Source organism: Camelina sativa, chromosome 2 (assembly GCF_000633955.1).
Source record: "Camelina sativa cultivar DH55 chromosome 2, Cs, whole genome shotgun sequence".
Classification (NCBI taxonomy): domain Eukaryota; kingdom Viridiplantae; phylum Streptophyta; class Magnoliopsida; order Brassicales; family Brassicaceae; genus Camelina; species Camelina sativa.
In genome coordinates this window covers 5,360,645-5,377,802 of record NC_025686.1, presented here as the reverse complement: position 1 = coordinate 5,377,802, position 17,158 = coordinate 5,360,645, and the positions used below count along the sequence as shown (strand labels likewise).

At 35.7% G+C, this 17,158-nt stretch overlaps 3 protein-coding genes across 3 annotated transcripts; 2 read left to right on the top strand and 1 right to left on the bottom strand.

The window, feature by feature from the left end:
- LOC104718066 (protein STAY-GREEN 2, chloroplastic-like) lies at positions 5,965-7,874 on the top strand. The gene is made up of 4 exons (XM_010435745.2): positions 5,965-6,345; positions 6,600-6,773; positions 6,874-7,041; positions 7,371-7,874. The coding sequence occupies exons 1-4, from the start codon at positions 6,214-6,216 to the stop codon at positions 7,725-7,727; spliced, it is 831 nt and encodes a 276-aa protein (XP_010434047.1). The 5' UTR covers positions 5,965-6,213; the 3' UTR covers positions 7,728-7,874.
- On the top strand, positions 8,023-9,433 carry LOC104718062 (protein STAY-GREEN 1, chloroplastic). The gene is made up of 4 exons (XM_010435733.2): positions 8,023-8,169; positions 8,327-8,500; positions 8,613-8,780; positions 8,858-9,433. Exons 1-4 carry the CDS (start codon positions 8,041-8,043, stop codon positions 9,212-9,214), a joined length of 828 nt encoding a protein of 275 aa, XP_010434035.1. The 5' UTR covers positions 8,023-8,040; the 3' UTR covers positions 9,215-9,433.
- On the bottom strand, positions 11,794-14,540 carry LOC104718057 (protein FIZZY-RELATED 1-like). The gene is made up of 8 exons (XM_010435718.1): positions 13,940-14,540; positions 13,459-13,581; positions 13,257-13,361; positions 12,705-12,947; positions 12,432-12,626; positions 12,244-12,345; positions 12,091-12,153; positions 11,794-11,983 (listed from the first exon to the last, which is right to left on the bottom strand). The coding sequence occupies exons 1-8, from the start codon at positions 14,411-14,413 to the stop codon at positions 11,861-11,863; spliced, it is 1,428 nt and encodes a 475-aa protein (XP_010434020.1). The 5' UTR covers positions 14,414-14,540; the 3' UTR covers positions 11,794-11,860.

Sequence of the window (17,158 nt, the reverse complement as noted above, 5' to 3'; positions counted from 1 at the left end):
TTTGGCTCTTTAGCACCTGTTTTCATCCAATATATTGAAATGCAGAAATGCAACACCCTAAATGCTCTAAAACTTGATTCCTACAGTAAATGGTCTTAAAATGCTAAGTTAGAGGTATGAACAATGCAAAATATGGACAAAAAGGGATGCTAAAAACATGTAAATTAGAGTGTTATCAGGGACTAATTTTGCAATTATGGAAAACTTTGGGAAACTTTTGTAAATCTTCCAAAACTTGGGTCTTGAGTCGGCAGACAGGGGTGTCGACCGATACCAAGGTGTCGATCGACACCATCACTCTGATCGGTTCCAACTTGATTTCCTCCGGATTATTGCCCCAAGCTGATCTAAATTGCTCCACTTTGCTCCATCCATGCTAAAATCCTAGAAAACCTGCAAAGACTCCAAAACATCCTAGTAACACATCAAAAGACACTAAAAGACTCCTTATATTATGGTTAAAAACCACAAAACCATGATATATCACCCCGATAGTGAAAAAGATGATGTGTTGCTGCGTTTTAGGAGAACCTTTACAACCTCGCAAGGGTCGGTTTTGTATTTCAATGAGTACCGTGAAAATGAAAACCGCACGTTACGGGTTTGGAGGCTGGTTAAGTACACTGATGGTCCTGAGGAGGCGTGGCAGCTCTTACGGAAAGTCAGCTTGGTTTCTATGATCGAGTTGTTAGGTATCGATTATTTCCTGGTGGTGATGCATCCTTTGAACTCTAAGATCATCTCTACCTGTGGTGCATGGACAAGAAAGGTATGGTCTTGTTTAACTAGAGGACATTAGCGTTTAGTCTTCACAAGGAAAATGAAGACGATAGCAAGTGTTTGGATGGTTGCGTCTTGAGTTTTAACAGGTGTAGCGAGTATATGGAGGACATAGGTGGCTACTTTTTCCCATAGTTTAACTGTGTTCCTAACCATCTCCTCTTTTCACAGTATGTTCTCCCTCGTTGGTTGCACCGGCTCCCCGTCCTCCACCTACTTAGTTTGTAGCTATGTTTTGAGTTTATTAGTGATACAATTTTTCATGCATCCACTAAGACAAACATTTGCACCATTATGTAAGGACGTGAACCTTTCTATTCAATTGAAACAGTTATTCATAGGTGCTTTATATTCTATGTGAGCCTATGTGTCTTTCGGTTTAATAATAAAGTTAAAGTTTATATTTAACAAATGACATTCTCCTAACTGAGAGAGTCAAGGGTCATTGTGGATTCTGTTATTAATCAGTTTAATAATCAGTTTAATAATCAGTTTAATAATCAGTTTCGATTAATGTATATTAAAATTTGAGTGTATTGATAACCCTCTTCTCTTCTCTTAATTATATTATATAAGTAATATATATACATGTATATGTTATGTCTATGCATTATTAAGGGGTGCTAACACGAACCAGTACAACTCTTCAAAGATGACTGTATATATATGTGTGGCTGTTAAATCGTTACAGCAACAGTTGTGTTCTCATAACGTGAGAAACACTATCAAACCAAATACACAACAGAAAAAGAGATTATTGATCTTCTTCATCAAAGATCAAGTGAAAGCGATAAGAAGTAACGGAAAAGAAAATCAATTACTGAAAACTTGGATCCATCATCAAGCTTAGTCAGGCAATTGATCAATTACTGAATACTTGGATCCATCATCAAGCATAGTCAAGCAATAGATCAAGGTTAATGTTTCTTCTTCTCTTAGAAAGTGTTCATGGTTGAATTAGATCAAATCTAGATGATCTTTAGGATATATAGATTTCATAAATATAGAAATCGGAATTTATATTTGGTATCAGAGCCAACTAGATTTGTTTAATTCACCGTTAAATCGTTAATCAAACATATTGTAGTTGTTTGATGGAGTGTTTAAGTTTTTCATTTATTCCGGTTATTTGTTTTGCATTCATAAACGAGTGCTTAACGTACGGAATAAATGAACTTCTTATTGTCGGTTACTCCATCTTTGTGAAAAGTCACGATCAAGTGTTTAAAGGTTCGTATTTCGTAATCAATTCTGAAATTTTGGTGTGTATTAATCAACATAACTGTACGTACAAGGCACGTATAGTAACTGCCATATTTCTTCTAAATTGTTTCATGCATGCATGAATGAACATGGTTTTTAAATAACTTATTAATTCAGTTTGAATAATCTTGTGTGTGCATGAAGATTCTCGTAGAATCATGTTTATAGTTTTCTGGGTTTTTGTCATATTTGTATAACACACTAAGGTGGAAGGAATCTGGGTCACTCATGATTAGAATATATTATTATGAAATAATATGTTTAAGTTGATCAGATTATCAAAAGATGCGTAACACAATGTTTTTTCCTTTAGCATGCTTTCTTTCCCCTGATTAGAAAATGAAGCATAAATATATCTCGACGTTTTTTTTTCGAAAATGTTTACCCTGGATTGAAGCTACAGATCTAAGGAAAAATGTGTGTTCCTTGCTGCCATTTGCATTGAGTTGTTGGACATTAAAGGCATTTGTTCTCCACATCAGACACTTTTCGCCATCATATGAATAGGCCGAGTTGTTGTAACAGGATTTGCTGCCAAGACCAATGTTGTTGTTGGATCAGTGGCTAATTTCATGTTTCCAACAGGAAGGAAATTGTCGTTTCCTTTGCCACATTGAAATTTGGTTTCCTTTTCACAACCATCAGAGAAGTCATGGTTAATTGATTGTCTGAAACAAGGAACACATTTACAAGGCATCTGGTCTTGGTTTTCAATTGCAAATCGCAAACGATTCACAAGAATTAAAAACCGCACATCTATTTGGTTGAGACCATATCACACCCCACATCTGGATCTCAACTAACAAAACATGTAGCATGAAATGCCCCGTAAGATCCATGACCAAACCATATGTGGTATAGTTCTCTACTGAATAAGTGATGTAAGACTCCTTCAGATTCAACTTGAAAACCAAGGAAATAGCCTCATTGGCGCGTAGACGCCAGGGGCGGACCTACTAAGGAAGTAGGTGGGTCATCTGACCTGGGTAAACTAGATAAATAATTTGTTTTTACATGTATTTACATAAAATTTTAGTAGCACAGATGGTAAATTCTGTACTGTTGACTTCCCCATACCCGAGTTCGAACCTCCAATATGACAAAATTTTAGTTTTTTCCCTGTAACTGACCTCCCTCAATTTTTATCCTGGGTCCGCCACTGGTAGACGGTTCACTTCTATTGTGGTGACGCTAGCTAACCCAGTGATTCCAGAGACACCGAACCTTTCTTCTTCTTCACATGCCCAATTGGTAACCTTCTCTCCTTCTAAATCGTCCGATCTCCCAAAGTGTCTTATTGACCAGTGAGTCAACTCTTACGTTCTGACCGACGAGAAGTCAACTCTTACCGTTGTGAAGTGAAGCGTCTATGCGCCATCTATACCGTTCACACATATAAAATAATAAAATTAATTCTTTCCCTTTTCTTAATTATACAAATTTTGAACCGCTTCACTATTGATTACGATATTTCAACATCTAGTAAAACTAGTACGACGCGCGGACTACGTCCGGAAAAAACACAATTCAATAAAATTTTAATGTTAATTTGTTTTGAGAACATTAGTGTGCTTAATTAGAAATCAACACATTAGATAAAATAAATTTAGATGAAAAGCACTCATCATTTTAAACCGGGAATGAAGTCTTCAAAAAGAACTTGGATTCGTGGCTAAAGTTGTTGCATGTTGTGCTTGTGTGGCTTGGTTTTCTTTGAACTGTAATTTTACCAAATCAAACAGTCAAAATCGTTAATATATAGAAAGCACTTGAGTTTACGTTTAAAACTATGACATCAATTGTTAACTGAAAAGAAAAAGGAAGAACTAAATGAGAATTGATAACCTTGGTAGGTCACAAAAGATATAGATATTATCGAAGTTTTCGTTTCTAAATATGTTTCACACGGAACCTGAAAACAAAACCATGTCTCTTCCCACAGTTAGTTTCTCAAACACTTTTTCAAGACCAAATTAATAATGGACAAAATGATTTAATAAGAACGAAATTATAATCATTTACAAAGTATAAAGTAAAATGATGTTAAAACGAAACCAAGAGACATGCAAAATATGCAAAACCAAGAGACATGCAAATTAAATCTCGAAAATACAAACTTGATACTTTAGTTGGAATCATAAAAGTTATCTTTGTTCTCTTAGCCATAAATGATCTCTAAGGAAAAGAGAGAGCGAGATGAATTATGGTTTTAGAAGAGAAAGCGGACAAAAATAATAATATAAGAATTGTTAATCTACCATGGCGGCATGGAGTAAAACTGGTGGAAGAAAAAATAAATGACTAACTCAAAGGTGAGAAATTTAGAAGTGGTAATTAAATAAATCGCTTAGAAGATGGAACAATATATAGATTAGCAAGAAACCGTTGCAAGACATGGAGACTATATTTTTTTGAGACGGCGAGAAAGAAGGCAAAGGTTTAGGGATTATATATATTTTTTTAATTATTTGCTTTCACATTAGTTAGATTTAATTATTTTTTAAAAAAATGTTAGTATACAATATCATTTATTTATTTTTTTATGCCACGATTTCCTTTTCTGTTTTGCAATTACTTTTTTAAATAATTTATTTTTTTGATTTGTCAAAATTTGATTGATAAAGTGACTTGTACGAGATAAAGGATTAATATTATCAATCTTGGAGTTCCCATTCGAAATGGAGAGAGATAGATTCAACAGAGGCTTTCCTAGGAAAAAGAGAGGGGATATATTGAAAAGAGAGCAGAAATCTCATTACATCACCATGCGATGGTCAAATTAGTTTTTTTCTTCTTAATCAGTGGTAGACCCAGAAATATTTTTTCCTAGAATCAACTTTTAAAAGAATATATTTTTTTTCTAATTTACATACTTGAGAAAAAATTCGTCTAGGATTTTAATTAATTATTTTCCTTGATAAAAATTATATATTTAATTGACAAGAAAAATAAGTAGAAATTAAAGGGAGCAAATTAAATTAAGGGAATAAAATAAGTCAAAAAACTCATTAACAAAGTAGTTTGCCAAAAAAAAAACTCATTACCAAATTTAAACAAATGGGCTATGATCCAATAAAAAAAATAGAATAAAAACAACTGGGAGCAAAGGATAGCATCGAACACATGATTAGAGGGGGTCAAAATACCAGTTGCCATCCAAATTAGCCAAACAAACATATCAATTAACACATCATTTTTTTTTTAAGTAGATATAAGGGTGGGTCAGTTGACCCCATATTCTTGGACGTAGGACCACGCAGGTCCGCCATTCTTCTTAATCCTTTTGATTTACAATAATTTTAATCTCAATTGATTCATAATGATGTGTGGACTAACATTTCACCAAAATGTATCTTTGAGATTACTAAGTAGTAAGTAGTCCGATTCATAGATAATTTGTTATTTAACCAATTCATATATACTAGATGAAACTACTAACAGATAATTTAACTTCAGTCAAGTTTAAACCGGACTATATACTCTCTAACTGATCTAGTCAACACCGGATCATACGGATACATTTTAGGAAACGGCAACAAAAAGTGTGACCACAATTTGGCAAACACATTTTAGGCAAAACGGCAGCTAAAAGTGTGACCACAAATTGGCAAGAACCGAACCATTTTTTTTAATTTTTTTTTAAGAACCGAACAGCTTATCTACTTGTTTCGTAAAGAGTAAATTGTACACGGTGCGTAGTTATCCAAAAAACCGAACCGGAGAAACACATAACACATTAAAGCCACGTCTAAGCTATATAGTCTAAACGACACATGCTAGCTCATGCAGTAAAGAAGCTGGACGCCACGTGTCACTCTCAGTCTCATCTGTTCACAGAGATCTTTGGAGTAAGAAGTCTAGAAATAGAAGTAACCTTCTTCTAAGCTCGTATATATAGTTATCTAACCCAACACGCAACAAAAAGAGAGAAAGAACAGAAAAGAAAAAATAACCCTAAATTACCGGAAGGAAAAAAAAAAAAAAAGCTAAACCGAAAGCGAAAGCTTGAAATCTTGGTTTTTTCGTGGTTTCAAAGTTAACAAGTTTTTGATTACCAACACGCAAGAATAGCGTGAGATCTTGATTAATAGAGTTGTCTCTATAACTTATAATTATTAGATTCTTCAATCTTGTGTCTGCAAATTTTCGTATATTTGAAACCAAGCAGAGATGTGTAGTTTGGCGACAAATCTTTTACTACCATCGACGATGAAACCAACTTTTCCACAGAGACAGAGCAGTAATAGCTCACTCTGTGTTACCACTAGAAGATCCAAGATGAATAACAGATCTATTGTTCCTGTGAGTATCTCAAACACTCTGTTTTCAAAGTTTTTGTTTTGTTACTATTTTCATTATTTGTTTGATTTTGATACGTATCTATGTAAATCTATTACTATTTCTGTACAATTTCAGGAATAGTAAAAAAAATTTCGATTGGTTTAGTTTGATTACTCTGTTTTTAGGGGTTTACCTCTTTACGTTACGCCTGTGAATCTAAAATTTGATGAACCTGATTGATGATTTGGTAATTTACGATGTTTTGAATGGATAAGGTTGCAAGATTGTTTGGACCGGCGATTTTTGAAGCCTCCAAATTGAAAGTATTATTCTTAGGAGTTGATGAGAAGAAGCATCCAGCTAAGCTCCCAAGAACTTACACTCTAACTCACAGTGACATAACCGCTAAATTAACTTTAGCTATATCTCAATCCATCAACAATTCTCAGGTAATCATAAATTCTCCCCTTGTTTGCAAGGTATATAGGGCTTTTAGAGTTCAGCAATCTAGGAGACTAATGGAAAATTTTGGGTTTTGTGGGTTCCTAGTTGCAAGGCTGGGCAAATAGGTTGTTCCGGGACGAAGTTGTAGCCGAGTGGAAGAAAGTGAAAGGTAAAATGTCGCTCCACGTTCATTGCCATATTAGCGGAGGCCACTTCCTCTTGAATCTCATCGCGAAGCTTCGGTACTACATCTTTTGTAAAGAATTACCGGTGGTAAGTTTGCGCAATCTTTATGGTAATAGTCTAGTGGTTAATGTCATGTATGAGTTTTGCCGCTATGAAATTTTGAATGGCCAGAGTACGATTCATATTCTATATGGTCTTTCACAACGTGGTGTAGTAGTAATAATAGTGACCTATATGCTATGTAACAACGTGGTCAATTAATAACAGTGACCTATATGGTATGCAACAACGAGGTCTAATAATAATAGTGACCTGTATGCTATGTAACAACGTGGCCAATTAATAACAGTGACCTATATGATATGTAACAACGTGGTCTATTAATATTAGTGAGCTATTGCTTTATTATTTTATAGGTATTGAAAGCTTTTGTCCACGGAGATGGGAACTTGCTAACAAGCTACCCCGAGCTACAAGAATCTCCTGTTTGGGTTTGTTTTCATTCTAACATCTCGGAGTACAACAAGGTCGAATGTTGGGGCTCGCTTTGGGAGGCCACGTCACAGCACCAGCATGACGGAAATAGAACCCGTAAAAAGAGTGAAACTCTACCGGAGCTACCTTGTCCTGATGAGTGCAAATGTTGCTTTCCGAGTGTTAGCACGATCCCGTGGTCTCATCGTCATTATCAACATAGCAAAGCGGTAGCGGATGAGAATCTCGCGGATGGCATGTTAGGAAGTTTTGGACCTAACGCTGAGAGATCGAAATGATAGATGGCATAACAATGTGTATTTTGTTTTTATCTGGTGGTTAGGAAAAGTGGGGACATGACAGTTTGTTTGTTCGGTGTAAATTGGGAATAAACAATTGTATACGAAGTCTCAGTATCATATGTTAGATACTTATTTTGAGGTGAATAGTTGTTTTAGACCCACCCGCGATACATGTCTTTTGATTGTATGGTTATGAACACAATTAAGATAAATAGTAGCTTTTCGTATCAAGTCACGAGAAGACACCCTCTCATTTTATGGACAATTTTCATTATCTGCATTGCCTCGACAATTCTGAGAGAGAGAAAAGATGTGTAGCCTTATGGCAAACTTGTTTCTCCCAGCAAATTTGAAACAAGATGTTTCAGACAAAGAGAGAAGCAGCTCAATCCCTTCAACAACTAGAAGTACCAAGACGAAGAAGCAATCTATGTTTCCTGTAAAAATTTCATTCTTCTCTCTGAGAAATGTGTTCAAATCTCTGTTTCTAGAAAACTAAGTGAACATATCTACTTGTCGTATCTACATTAAATGCTAACGCTATTTTACTTTGCATCTGGCTTTTTTTTCTTTTTGTTTCTTTTGGTATGGTGAAGGTTGCAAGATTATTCGGACAGGCGGTTTTCGAAGCTTCTAAACTGAATGTAGTGTTCTTAGGAGTTGATGAGAAGAAGCATCCCTCAAAGCTCCCAAGAACTTACACTCTCACTCACAGTGACATCAGCTCGAACTTAACGTTGGCTATCTCTCAATCTATCAATAATTCTCAGGTAAACTATATATCCACCGTTTAACATATGTATACACATTACAATTAAAGTTTAGTGTTTGATTTTAGAGATTTTCGTCTGATGTATTGTTTTTTTCCCCTGGTTGTGCCAGTTGCAAGGATGGACAAACAAATTGTACCGGGACGAAGTGGTGGCCGAGTGGAGGAAGGTGAAAAGTAAAATGTCGCTTCACGTTCATTGTCACATTAGCGGCGACCATTTTCTTTTGGACCTCACTGCAAAACTTCGTTACTTCATATTTTGCAAGGAATTACCAATGGTAATTTTTTTTAACCGAACTATAGTTACGCGATTATCGACTTCTTACCAATGGATCGATTATTCGATTTATGTTAGGTGTTAAATGCTTTTGTCTATGGAGATGAAGACATGTTAAACAATTACCCTGAACTGCATGAAGCTTATGTTTGGGTTTATTTCCATTCAAACATCCCCGAGTTCAACAAAGTCGAATGTTTGGGTCCGCTATGTGAGGCTACCTCGCGCGGTGATTGTAAGACTGAGACGTGTGAAGTCCTACCGGAACCTCCTTGTCTTGATGAGTGCAGCTGTTGCTTTCCGATGGACAGCACGATCTCGTGGTCTTCTCACGCTCATGGCAGCCAAGGTCATGAAGAGGATGAAGATGTAGCTACGGCCGGAGAGAATCTTGTGACTGACTACACGTATAATCGTAGTAAAAGAGAAAAGTAATACAACATAGATGTATCCTTCGCTATTGGAGTAAATAACAACAAGGCGCGACTCAAACTATTTACGCCATGTCCAAGATATCCATTAATGTATAGTTTATGTTTTACGATCTTTGTGCTATAATATACTCTACAAGACTACAACTATATGTGAATCTACTCTACATATACATGTGTTTAATCCGTGTGATCATTTATGAAGTGTACAACTATATTTGAATTTAACGTCGTAGAAATATTAACATTTCGTTTATCATTTATGAAGAATGTAAACATAAAATATCTATAGATTAATGTGGATAGAAGGAGTTTTCGAAACTTTATTGCACATTATTATGTTAGGAGGAAACAAAAAAATAAACCTGAATTGATTGTACATAATTACATATATCACAATTGGAGGCATCGATACATGCAAAAACGTGAGGGAAATATTATGTGGTGAGGCAAAGAGTAGTCTTTCTTTTTTTTTGTCTCACCAACTGATCGATCACGACGTATGGTTTATAAGGGCTATATTAATCCAACCCTTGAAAGATTATCGGCTTAAGGGATAGATGTGGAGCCAGTATGTCTTCTATGTGGCTCTCATCCTAAAAGCCAAAATCATCTGTTCTTTGAATGCCAATTTTCCAGCTCTATTTGGGATAGTGTGACTCATAACACGGGTCTGTCAAATATCCCTCACTCTTGGGACCAAATTCTTCTCTGGCTACCTACAGTTACGTCGGCTATGATTAATTAGCTTTCCCTCTATAAAGTTTGGCAAGAAAGAAATTTTTGAGTTGTGGAAAGAGCGTAACCTTCGGTATCAGCAAGGTTTGTCTCTGTCTCATGTTACCATTACTAGGAAAATCTTGCTGGTGATGAAAAACAAAGCAGTGCTCTCAAGAATTTGGTATCCAGGGCTATATTAATATAAATATACCCAAAAAACTTAAAAAATTAAGAATACACCTGTGGTTGTAAATTTTAGTTATCATGTCTCTCATCAACCAAGTTGGACAAAAATGTTCTTTACACAGTATTACAAATTCTTTAGCAATATAATAAAATAAATGCTGGATTAACATGTTCCTTTAATATGTTAGATTAACATGACAACAAAAGATGTATATATCAACAAGTTTATAAATGTATCGTGTTACTGTTAAATCATATTGTATCGCAATAAGTTTATATTTTATGTGATAAATTCATATGTATATAGAAAAACGCATTCTATGGTGCAGCAGTCCCGTCTATTTGAATGTGTAATTCGTACATGCCTCCAATTTGTACGGAGTCAATATATATAGAAAAAAACTAAATTTACTCTCTCCGTTTCAATATGCTGTTTCTTTCTAGTTAATCCAATTTTTTAGATTTTCACATATATTATGAAACATACTAAAAGTTAGTTTACAAAGGCATTATTTTTTGTGATGCTCAATTTTTTAATTTTGAAGTTTATAATTCATCTATAAATATTGCATAGAGAAAAGAAAAAAAAAATATTTTTTTCCAAAAAGTGGATTGATAAAAACCAAAAAAAGGTAAAAGCAGGTGAAATAACGAATTTCACTTTTTGTATTATCTATATTAAACAAAAGTATTTAATTAAAAACACTTTGGATTTTCTATGTGAAACTTGGAAGCAATAAGCATAGATCGACATCACGCACGCTGGATTTTCTATGTCTTGGAGGCAATAAGGGGTTGATCAACATCATAATTCTAATAAATCAAAATCGTTTTGGTCCTGCAGGTTCAATACTATTTGTTACTAGGAGTCTAGGACCACACCTTAACGTGGAAATAATTGAACTTAGAATAGTAGTAAGTGAGCTTTGTCCAAAAAAAAAAGAAAAAAAAAAAAGAGTAGTAAGAAAATATTAGTTGGTGGTCCTTATAACATTTAACTCTGGGCAAGGAGAAATCTACATCTTCCATTCTCCTTGCTGTAGATAAAAGTTTTCTATAAAAAATAATATATACAGAAAAAAAGAATTCCAATCTATACATGGAAAAATGAAAAAGAAAAAAACCCTAAAGAAATCCAGATCACACAAAAAAAGCTCTCCTCGTTAATATGAAATTTTAGTTGCTTCAATTAATTTTTGCATATTCATAAGAAAAGACTTCACAAAATCTCTGGGAGGTTTGGTTATTGACTTGAACTGAAGCAAAGACTTATTCAAAACATAATAAACCATTGTTAATTCAAATACTTCTGGTTTGGGATATGCCTTCGGTTAGACTTCCTCCTCGTAACCAGTTCTGCAACTCCATCAGTGCTCCTTATAACATTGGTGGTCCTTATAACATTTAACTCTGGGTAAGGAGAAATCTACATCTTACATTCTCCTTGCCGTAGATAAAAGTTTATAAAAGAAAAATCATATATACAGAAAAGAAAAAAAAGAATTCAATCTATACATGGGAAAAAAAAAAAACCTTAAGAAACCGATCACACAAAAAAAGAAGCTCTCATCGCTAATATGACATTTTAGTTGCTTCAACTAATTTTTGCATATTCATAAGGAAATGACTTCACAAAATCTCTGGGAGGTTTGGTTAGGAGGACTAAACTAATCCGGCTGTGAATTAACTTCTTCTTTTTATCACCGGAGGAGATTAGAATAAAAAATATAATCATGTCAAGATTTCACCGTATTGTTGTTCTACCAAAAGATGATGCTCCGATTTCGCTTTCCCTGTTCTGAGATTTCGGGGAAGGGAAGACATTCCAGAATCTAAGGGTTTCATCTCCTGCTCCTGTCACAATAGTCTGCCACACAAATACAAGAAGAGTGTTTTGATGCAGAAGACAGACAACAGAATAATGAGAACACAAAAGTATGAGATTGTGTGATGAGGAAAAATAAAAAGACCAACCTGTCCATCGGGTGAGGCCGCAAGGTACAGAACGCGGAATGTGTGACCAGTGAGAGTTGCCAACTGTAAGAGTAACAGTTTTAATCATTACAGCCCAAAAATTTCGCAATGAAGAAAAAGAAACCAAAATGAAGAAGAACAAAGAATTCTTACTTTAGACATGGTTGGATATTTCCAAACGACGATTTGGTTCTGGGAATATCCGTGTGTGCTCACAAGCTCATTCACGTTCTTAGACCACATCAGATTACACACCTGCGTGTATTAAGACGACTAATTAGATATAAAACTGCGATGTGAAATGTTGGTCGTTTATTCAAAGTCAGCAGAACTGGGCTTACCTGACTATTGGTGTCTACGCAACTTAAATGAGTGTTTGTCGTCGTGTTCCAGAAACGGATACATCTATCAGCAGTGCCGCCACCGGATGCAAGAAGCCCGTAAACATGTGGTGACCAGGCAATGGCTTTCACTGCTGCGGCATGTTCACAGTATTTCAAAACCGGTTGTGTTGAATGTTGGTTCCATACAAAAAGCTGCAAAGACCCTAGAATCATTACCCATGCTTATAAAGATTTGTTTGTTTCAGACACAAAATGAAGATGTATATTTACCTTATTGTCATTTCCGCCTGATGCTAACTCGCGATAGTCAAAAGACCATTTGAGTCCACATACTTCGGATTTGTGACCTTTTAGCTTACTGACAGGATCTTCTTGAGACCTTATGTCCCTGTGAAGTATACTCTTGTCTCTACTACCAGAAGACAGAAGTGATGAGCTCCATGCCAAGGCTCCAACTCTTAGACGATGACCTTCCATTGTTCTTATGCTCTTGCATCGTACCGCATCCCAAATCTAGTAACAGAAAGCAGTAAGGGTAAGTTCTCCACAGAAGGACCATGACTTCTTCCATCTAAAGACAAATATCCATCTTAACCATCTAGGATCAAGTTAATGCAGCCAATATGATTCGATGAACTAAGCTAGTTAGTGCATTCCTAATAAACAACATTTAGAGAAGCTAAATCCTCAAGGACTAATCCCATTGTTTAATTCAGCCTAGTATCCCGTATAGATCCCTTCCAGAATCAAGAAGTCAAAAGGTAATGTATATACAAGCGTGTATAGACTTAAATAATCAAATGTGTCTTGATTATATCTAACCTGTACTTTTCCGCTACTAGTTCCAATCGCCAAATATGTTCCACGTAGTGACCAACCCACAGAGCAAACACTGTCATCGACCCCAAGGTCGCATAACTTAGTTACCTGCATATAGAAGAAAGAGATTCACACCACAAAAGACAAGAATGAAGCAGAAGTTACAAATTAGAAAGAAAAAGAAAAGGAAAAAAAATCAACTCACCTTGCTACTACAAGCATTCCACAAATACACGCAGTTACCTAATCCTACTGCAAGAACATTTTGTGCGGACCAATCTACGAGATTCAAGTAAAAATCATCTTGTAGAGCCGGCGCATCCAATACCTAACAACAACAAGAAGCCTCAACTCTCATCAACAGGGCAGATGAAACATAAAGGACAAACATTGGTAATCAAACTGAATAAAGAGTAGACACTACGTTTCCCTAAACAAACAATCCAGTCCCCACTATCCAACAACTTCACAAAGATCTCAAGAGTCTCATACTACTCAATTTCAGACAAAATGATGAAATGTGGCAAACACAATCAAGAAACAAAAGTCTCAAAAACCTGAAATCCACCGAACAATACATAAATCCATCCAAGAAATCACAATCTAAAAACCCTAAATTCAACCCACAAACCCTAGAAACCCTAAGAAACCCCCAAAGTACAAAAAAAGAAGAAGCAAACAGTTACCTTATAAGGAGACCTAAGAATCTTCCTCGGCGACTTAACAGGACTAGGGCTAACACCAGGAGGAGCATCATCAGAACAAAAAGGCGAATACAAGTCCAAAGACCTCTGCGTCTCCGTCTTAAACCTAAAAATATTCCGCGACGGAGAAAACCCATTAACGACATCGCTTTTCTCCGGCGTCACCGGACCAAAAAGCGCCGTTTTCAAAAGACTCGCGTATGAACCAGCCGCGTCTTCTTTCCCGTCCTTCTTCTTCGGCGAAGAAGATGCGAGATCGAAAAGAGCGAAATTGGAACCAGATCTACTGGGGATAAACCTATCTGAGTAAATAGGCTTCGAAGGAGAGTGGTAATGGTTTGAATCGATTAAACGGTTGATTCGAGACTCGAGTGAGACCGTCGGTCGATTCATCGACGGTGGAAGATTCAGCTGAGAATCTATCTTCTTCTCCGGTGTTGATTCATCTTCTTCCATGGCTGATTTGAATCTCTTACTGTTTCTTTCCTCCAGATTTGCGATTTTGGGTTGAGAAAATAAAAAAAAATGAAACCTTTCTGTTTTTTTTTTCTTTCTTCACTAAAGCTTTTTTTTTTTTTTTTTTCCCGGGAAAATTGTTGGGGGAAACAGAAAACGTCAAGGGAAATGGTGCGAAAATAAGGGGCAGATCAGGTGTGGTAGGGTTTATCGTAGTTTTAGACTATCATCTTTGTCTGTTGTCTTATTGGACCTTTTAGTTGGGCTTTAATCTCGTTTCAATAAGCTTTGGCCCAATAATTACGTAGGATTTTTTTTTTCATTGAATTACGCAGGATTTAATCTACTTCTATTCAAAAGTACATTGTTTTGGTCATTATCATTCTTATCCTTTTTTTTTTTAATTTAATGACTATTTTACACATATATGAAAAATATTTAAGTCAACAGATAGAAAAAATGAATTTTCCCACCAAAAAAACTTTTCTCAAAAATTTTCCTGCAAAAAAAATTATAAAGGGTTTAATAAGGCTTTAATCAGATTTTTAAAAGATTTATAACGTTTTATAAAACATTTAGAAAGTTTTAATAAGTAGAAAAATTATAAAAACATTACAAAAACTCACAAAACTTTATAAAAACTTTATAAAAGCCATATATAACATAGCGATTACCTGGTTAATGGCTTTAAAAAAAAAAAAAAACTTTCTCTAGCTGTTTTATTTTTAGATATAGATAGTTTAGTTTATGTTATGAAACATAATACTGAAAATAATGATAAATATGATTATTTTACAAAAATGTGATGTTGTATAAAGTGTCAAAGTGGTTGCTTATTGATATTTTGAATACTCTTCAACAAAATGACATCTATCTACCTTTTTTGTAAAGTCTACGCCCACTAACATAAGAGCATGTGTAGTAGGGGAACCCCTCTAAGTCTCTCAAATATATTGTTTTGAAAAGATTTAAATTTTTTTTTATGTTTGGTTACAAATTAAAATTAGAAAAAAATGAAAAACCAATCATAAAAAGACATGTATGAGATGAATCTCTAAAAAAGTTCTCGAAGTCTCTCCAATGAGACATTCGCTTTTTTCTCTTTCATTATTTTCATTATTTTATAATTTTTTTGTGAGTGAGAGACTCACTCTAACAGCATGTCCACTGAGAATGCTTTAAGGGTTGCTTTATATTTTTGTACCTTAAAAATAAATCAAAAACCTCCAAAATAGATCATTTCTCGCAGAATCGTTTCTCAATAAAGGATCGGAAGCAACGCTCCAGACACACAACGTGTCAAATTTTGGTTGGTTTATGTGTAAATAGAAAACATAATTTTTTTTCCATTTTTTGCTTTCAATATTTCTCTCTCTTCTCTCTCGACAGAACTGACTACAGAATCAATCGATTCATCCGCCGCAGGTGCAAGGCTATCACCATCCACAGATGGTCGAAGAAGTTCAAACCCTTTGGATTGGTGATTTGCAGTGTTGGGTCGACTAGAATTACCTCACTTCCTACTTCTCCCAAACCGGCGAGGTAACACCTCTTAATCTCTCTGGTTCCTCAGAGCCTCCTTATAATTATTTGGTTTCATCTTAACGATCTTGATACACACAAATCTTTGCTCTGCTTATCATCTCTTCTCGATTTAGACAGGTTTAAAGGTCTTTGCTTTTGTTTTGGTTCAATTATGATTTTGTTATGTTGTGTTCTCCTTCTTCCATGTTCTTCAATTGCATAATACATTACAAATTTTATTTGAAACTCTCTTTGATGTTTTGATTCATACTTCGTAATTGACTAATTGTTTTGACCAGTTTACTGGATTTGGTAGTTTGCTGGCTTAATCTGTTATGTGTATCCGTATAGAAGATAAATTTGCGATTGAATTAACTTCTTTTAAAGGAGTGCTTCTGGCTTCGTGATCTGGTCTAATGACAAGCTGGTTTTGTGAATTGTAATAGCCATTGTTTTGTTTTCAAGAGTCTGATCCCATTTGTGACACCCTGATTCCAGAAACTTGTGGAAAGGTTTAAAATAATTGATTTGGCCACCTATGTCACCAAAGTGCACTTATCTTTTCGGTCAGAGTTAAGCGTGCTTGAGCTGGAGCAGTCTCAGGATGGGTGACCTTCTGGGAAGTGATTGTCGAAACTGTGTGAGTGAGGACAAAACACAGAGAAAGATCATGTGGTTATTTATAGGGACGGTAACAAGTCTTTAAAGCCTCCCGGACGTAACAAACCGATCGTCGGACATGGATAAGCTCATGGGCCTAGTGAGAGGATGTGAGGCCCATTAAGGAAGGTGGGTCCATGGACTGGGAGTGGACATGGGGCCCACTAAGAGGTGGCGGTCGGGGCGTTACAAGTTGTAACATCCGCGAACCAAAATCCTGGTTTGGGAGGTGCATCGACCGATTCACTATGTGCATCGGTCGATGCAAGGTTGGTTTTTACGGATGAGTTTAAGTTAAACGTTGCGTTTTGGGGTTAGGGAAAACCCTGAAATTGCTTATAAAAGCAGAAACTTGTGGGTTTGGCCGAGTATGGCCGTTTCTGAGAAAAACAGAAGAGAGAAAGAAGTTCTTAAGCTTTTGGGTCAGTTTTTGGGAGATTCATAGCTTTTCTTGCGAGATCTGAGGATAGGAATGTTGTAGGAGCTTGCTAGGAGTGTAGATCTGCTTGTTTAAGGGTCAGAATCTTCTTAGCAAAGGTGAGTGCATGACCATCGCTTATC

Bases quoted from the DNA above. Each gene is read 5' to 3' on its own strand.
- LOC104718066 (XM_010435745.2), top strand. From the start codon at position 6,214: ATGTGTAGTTTGGCGACAAATCTTTTACTACCATCGACGATGAAACCA. The intron at 6,346-6,599 runs GTGAGTATCTCA...TGAATGGATAAG, and splicing joins ATAACAGATCTATTGTTCCT to GTTGCAAGATTGTTTGGACC. The intron at 7,042-7,370 runs GTAAGTTTGCGC...ATTATTTTATAG, and splicing joins TTTGTAAAGAATTACCGGTG to GTATTGAAAGCTTTTGTCCA.
- LOC104718062 (XM_010435733.2), top strand. From the start codon at position 8,041: ATGTGTAGCCTTATGGCAAACTTGTTTCTCCCAGCAAATTTGAAACAA. The intron at 8,501-8,612 runs GTAAACTATATA...TGGTTGTGCCAG, and splicing joins AATCTATCAATAATTCTCAG to TTGCAAGGATGGACAAACAA. The intron at 8,781-8,857 runs GTAATTTTTTTT...GATTTATGTTAG, and splicing joins TTTGCAAGGAATTACCAATG to GTGTTAAATGCTTTTGTCTA.
- LOC104718057 (XM_010435718.1), bottom strand. From the start codon at position 14,413: ATGGAAGAAGATGAATCAACACCGGAGAAGAAGATAGATTCTCAGCTG. The intron at 13,362-13,458 runs GTGAGTTGATTT...TTCTATATGCAG, and splicing joins GGAATGCTTGTAGTAGCAAG to GTAACTAAGTTATGCGACCT. The intron at 12,346-12,431 runs GTAAGCCCAGTT...TAATACACGCAG, and splicing joins GCGTAGACACCAATAGTCAG to GTGTGTAATCTGATGTGGTC.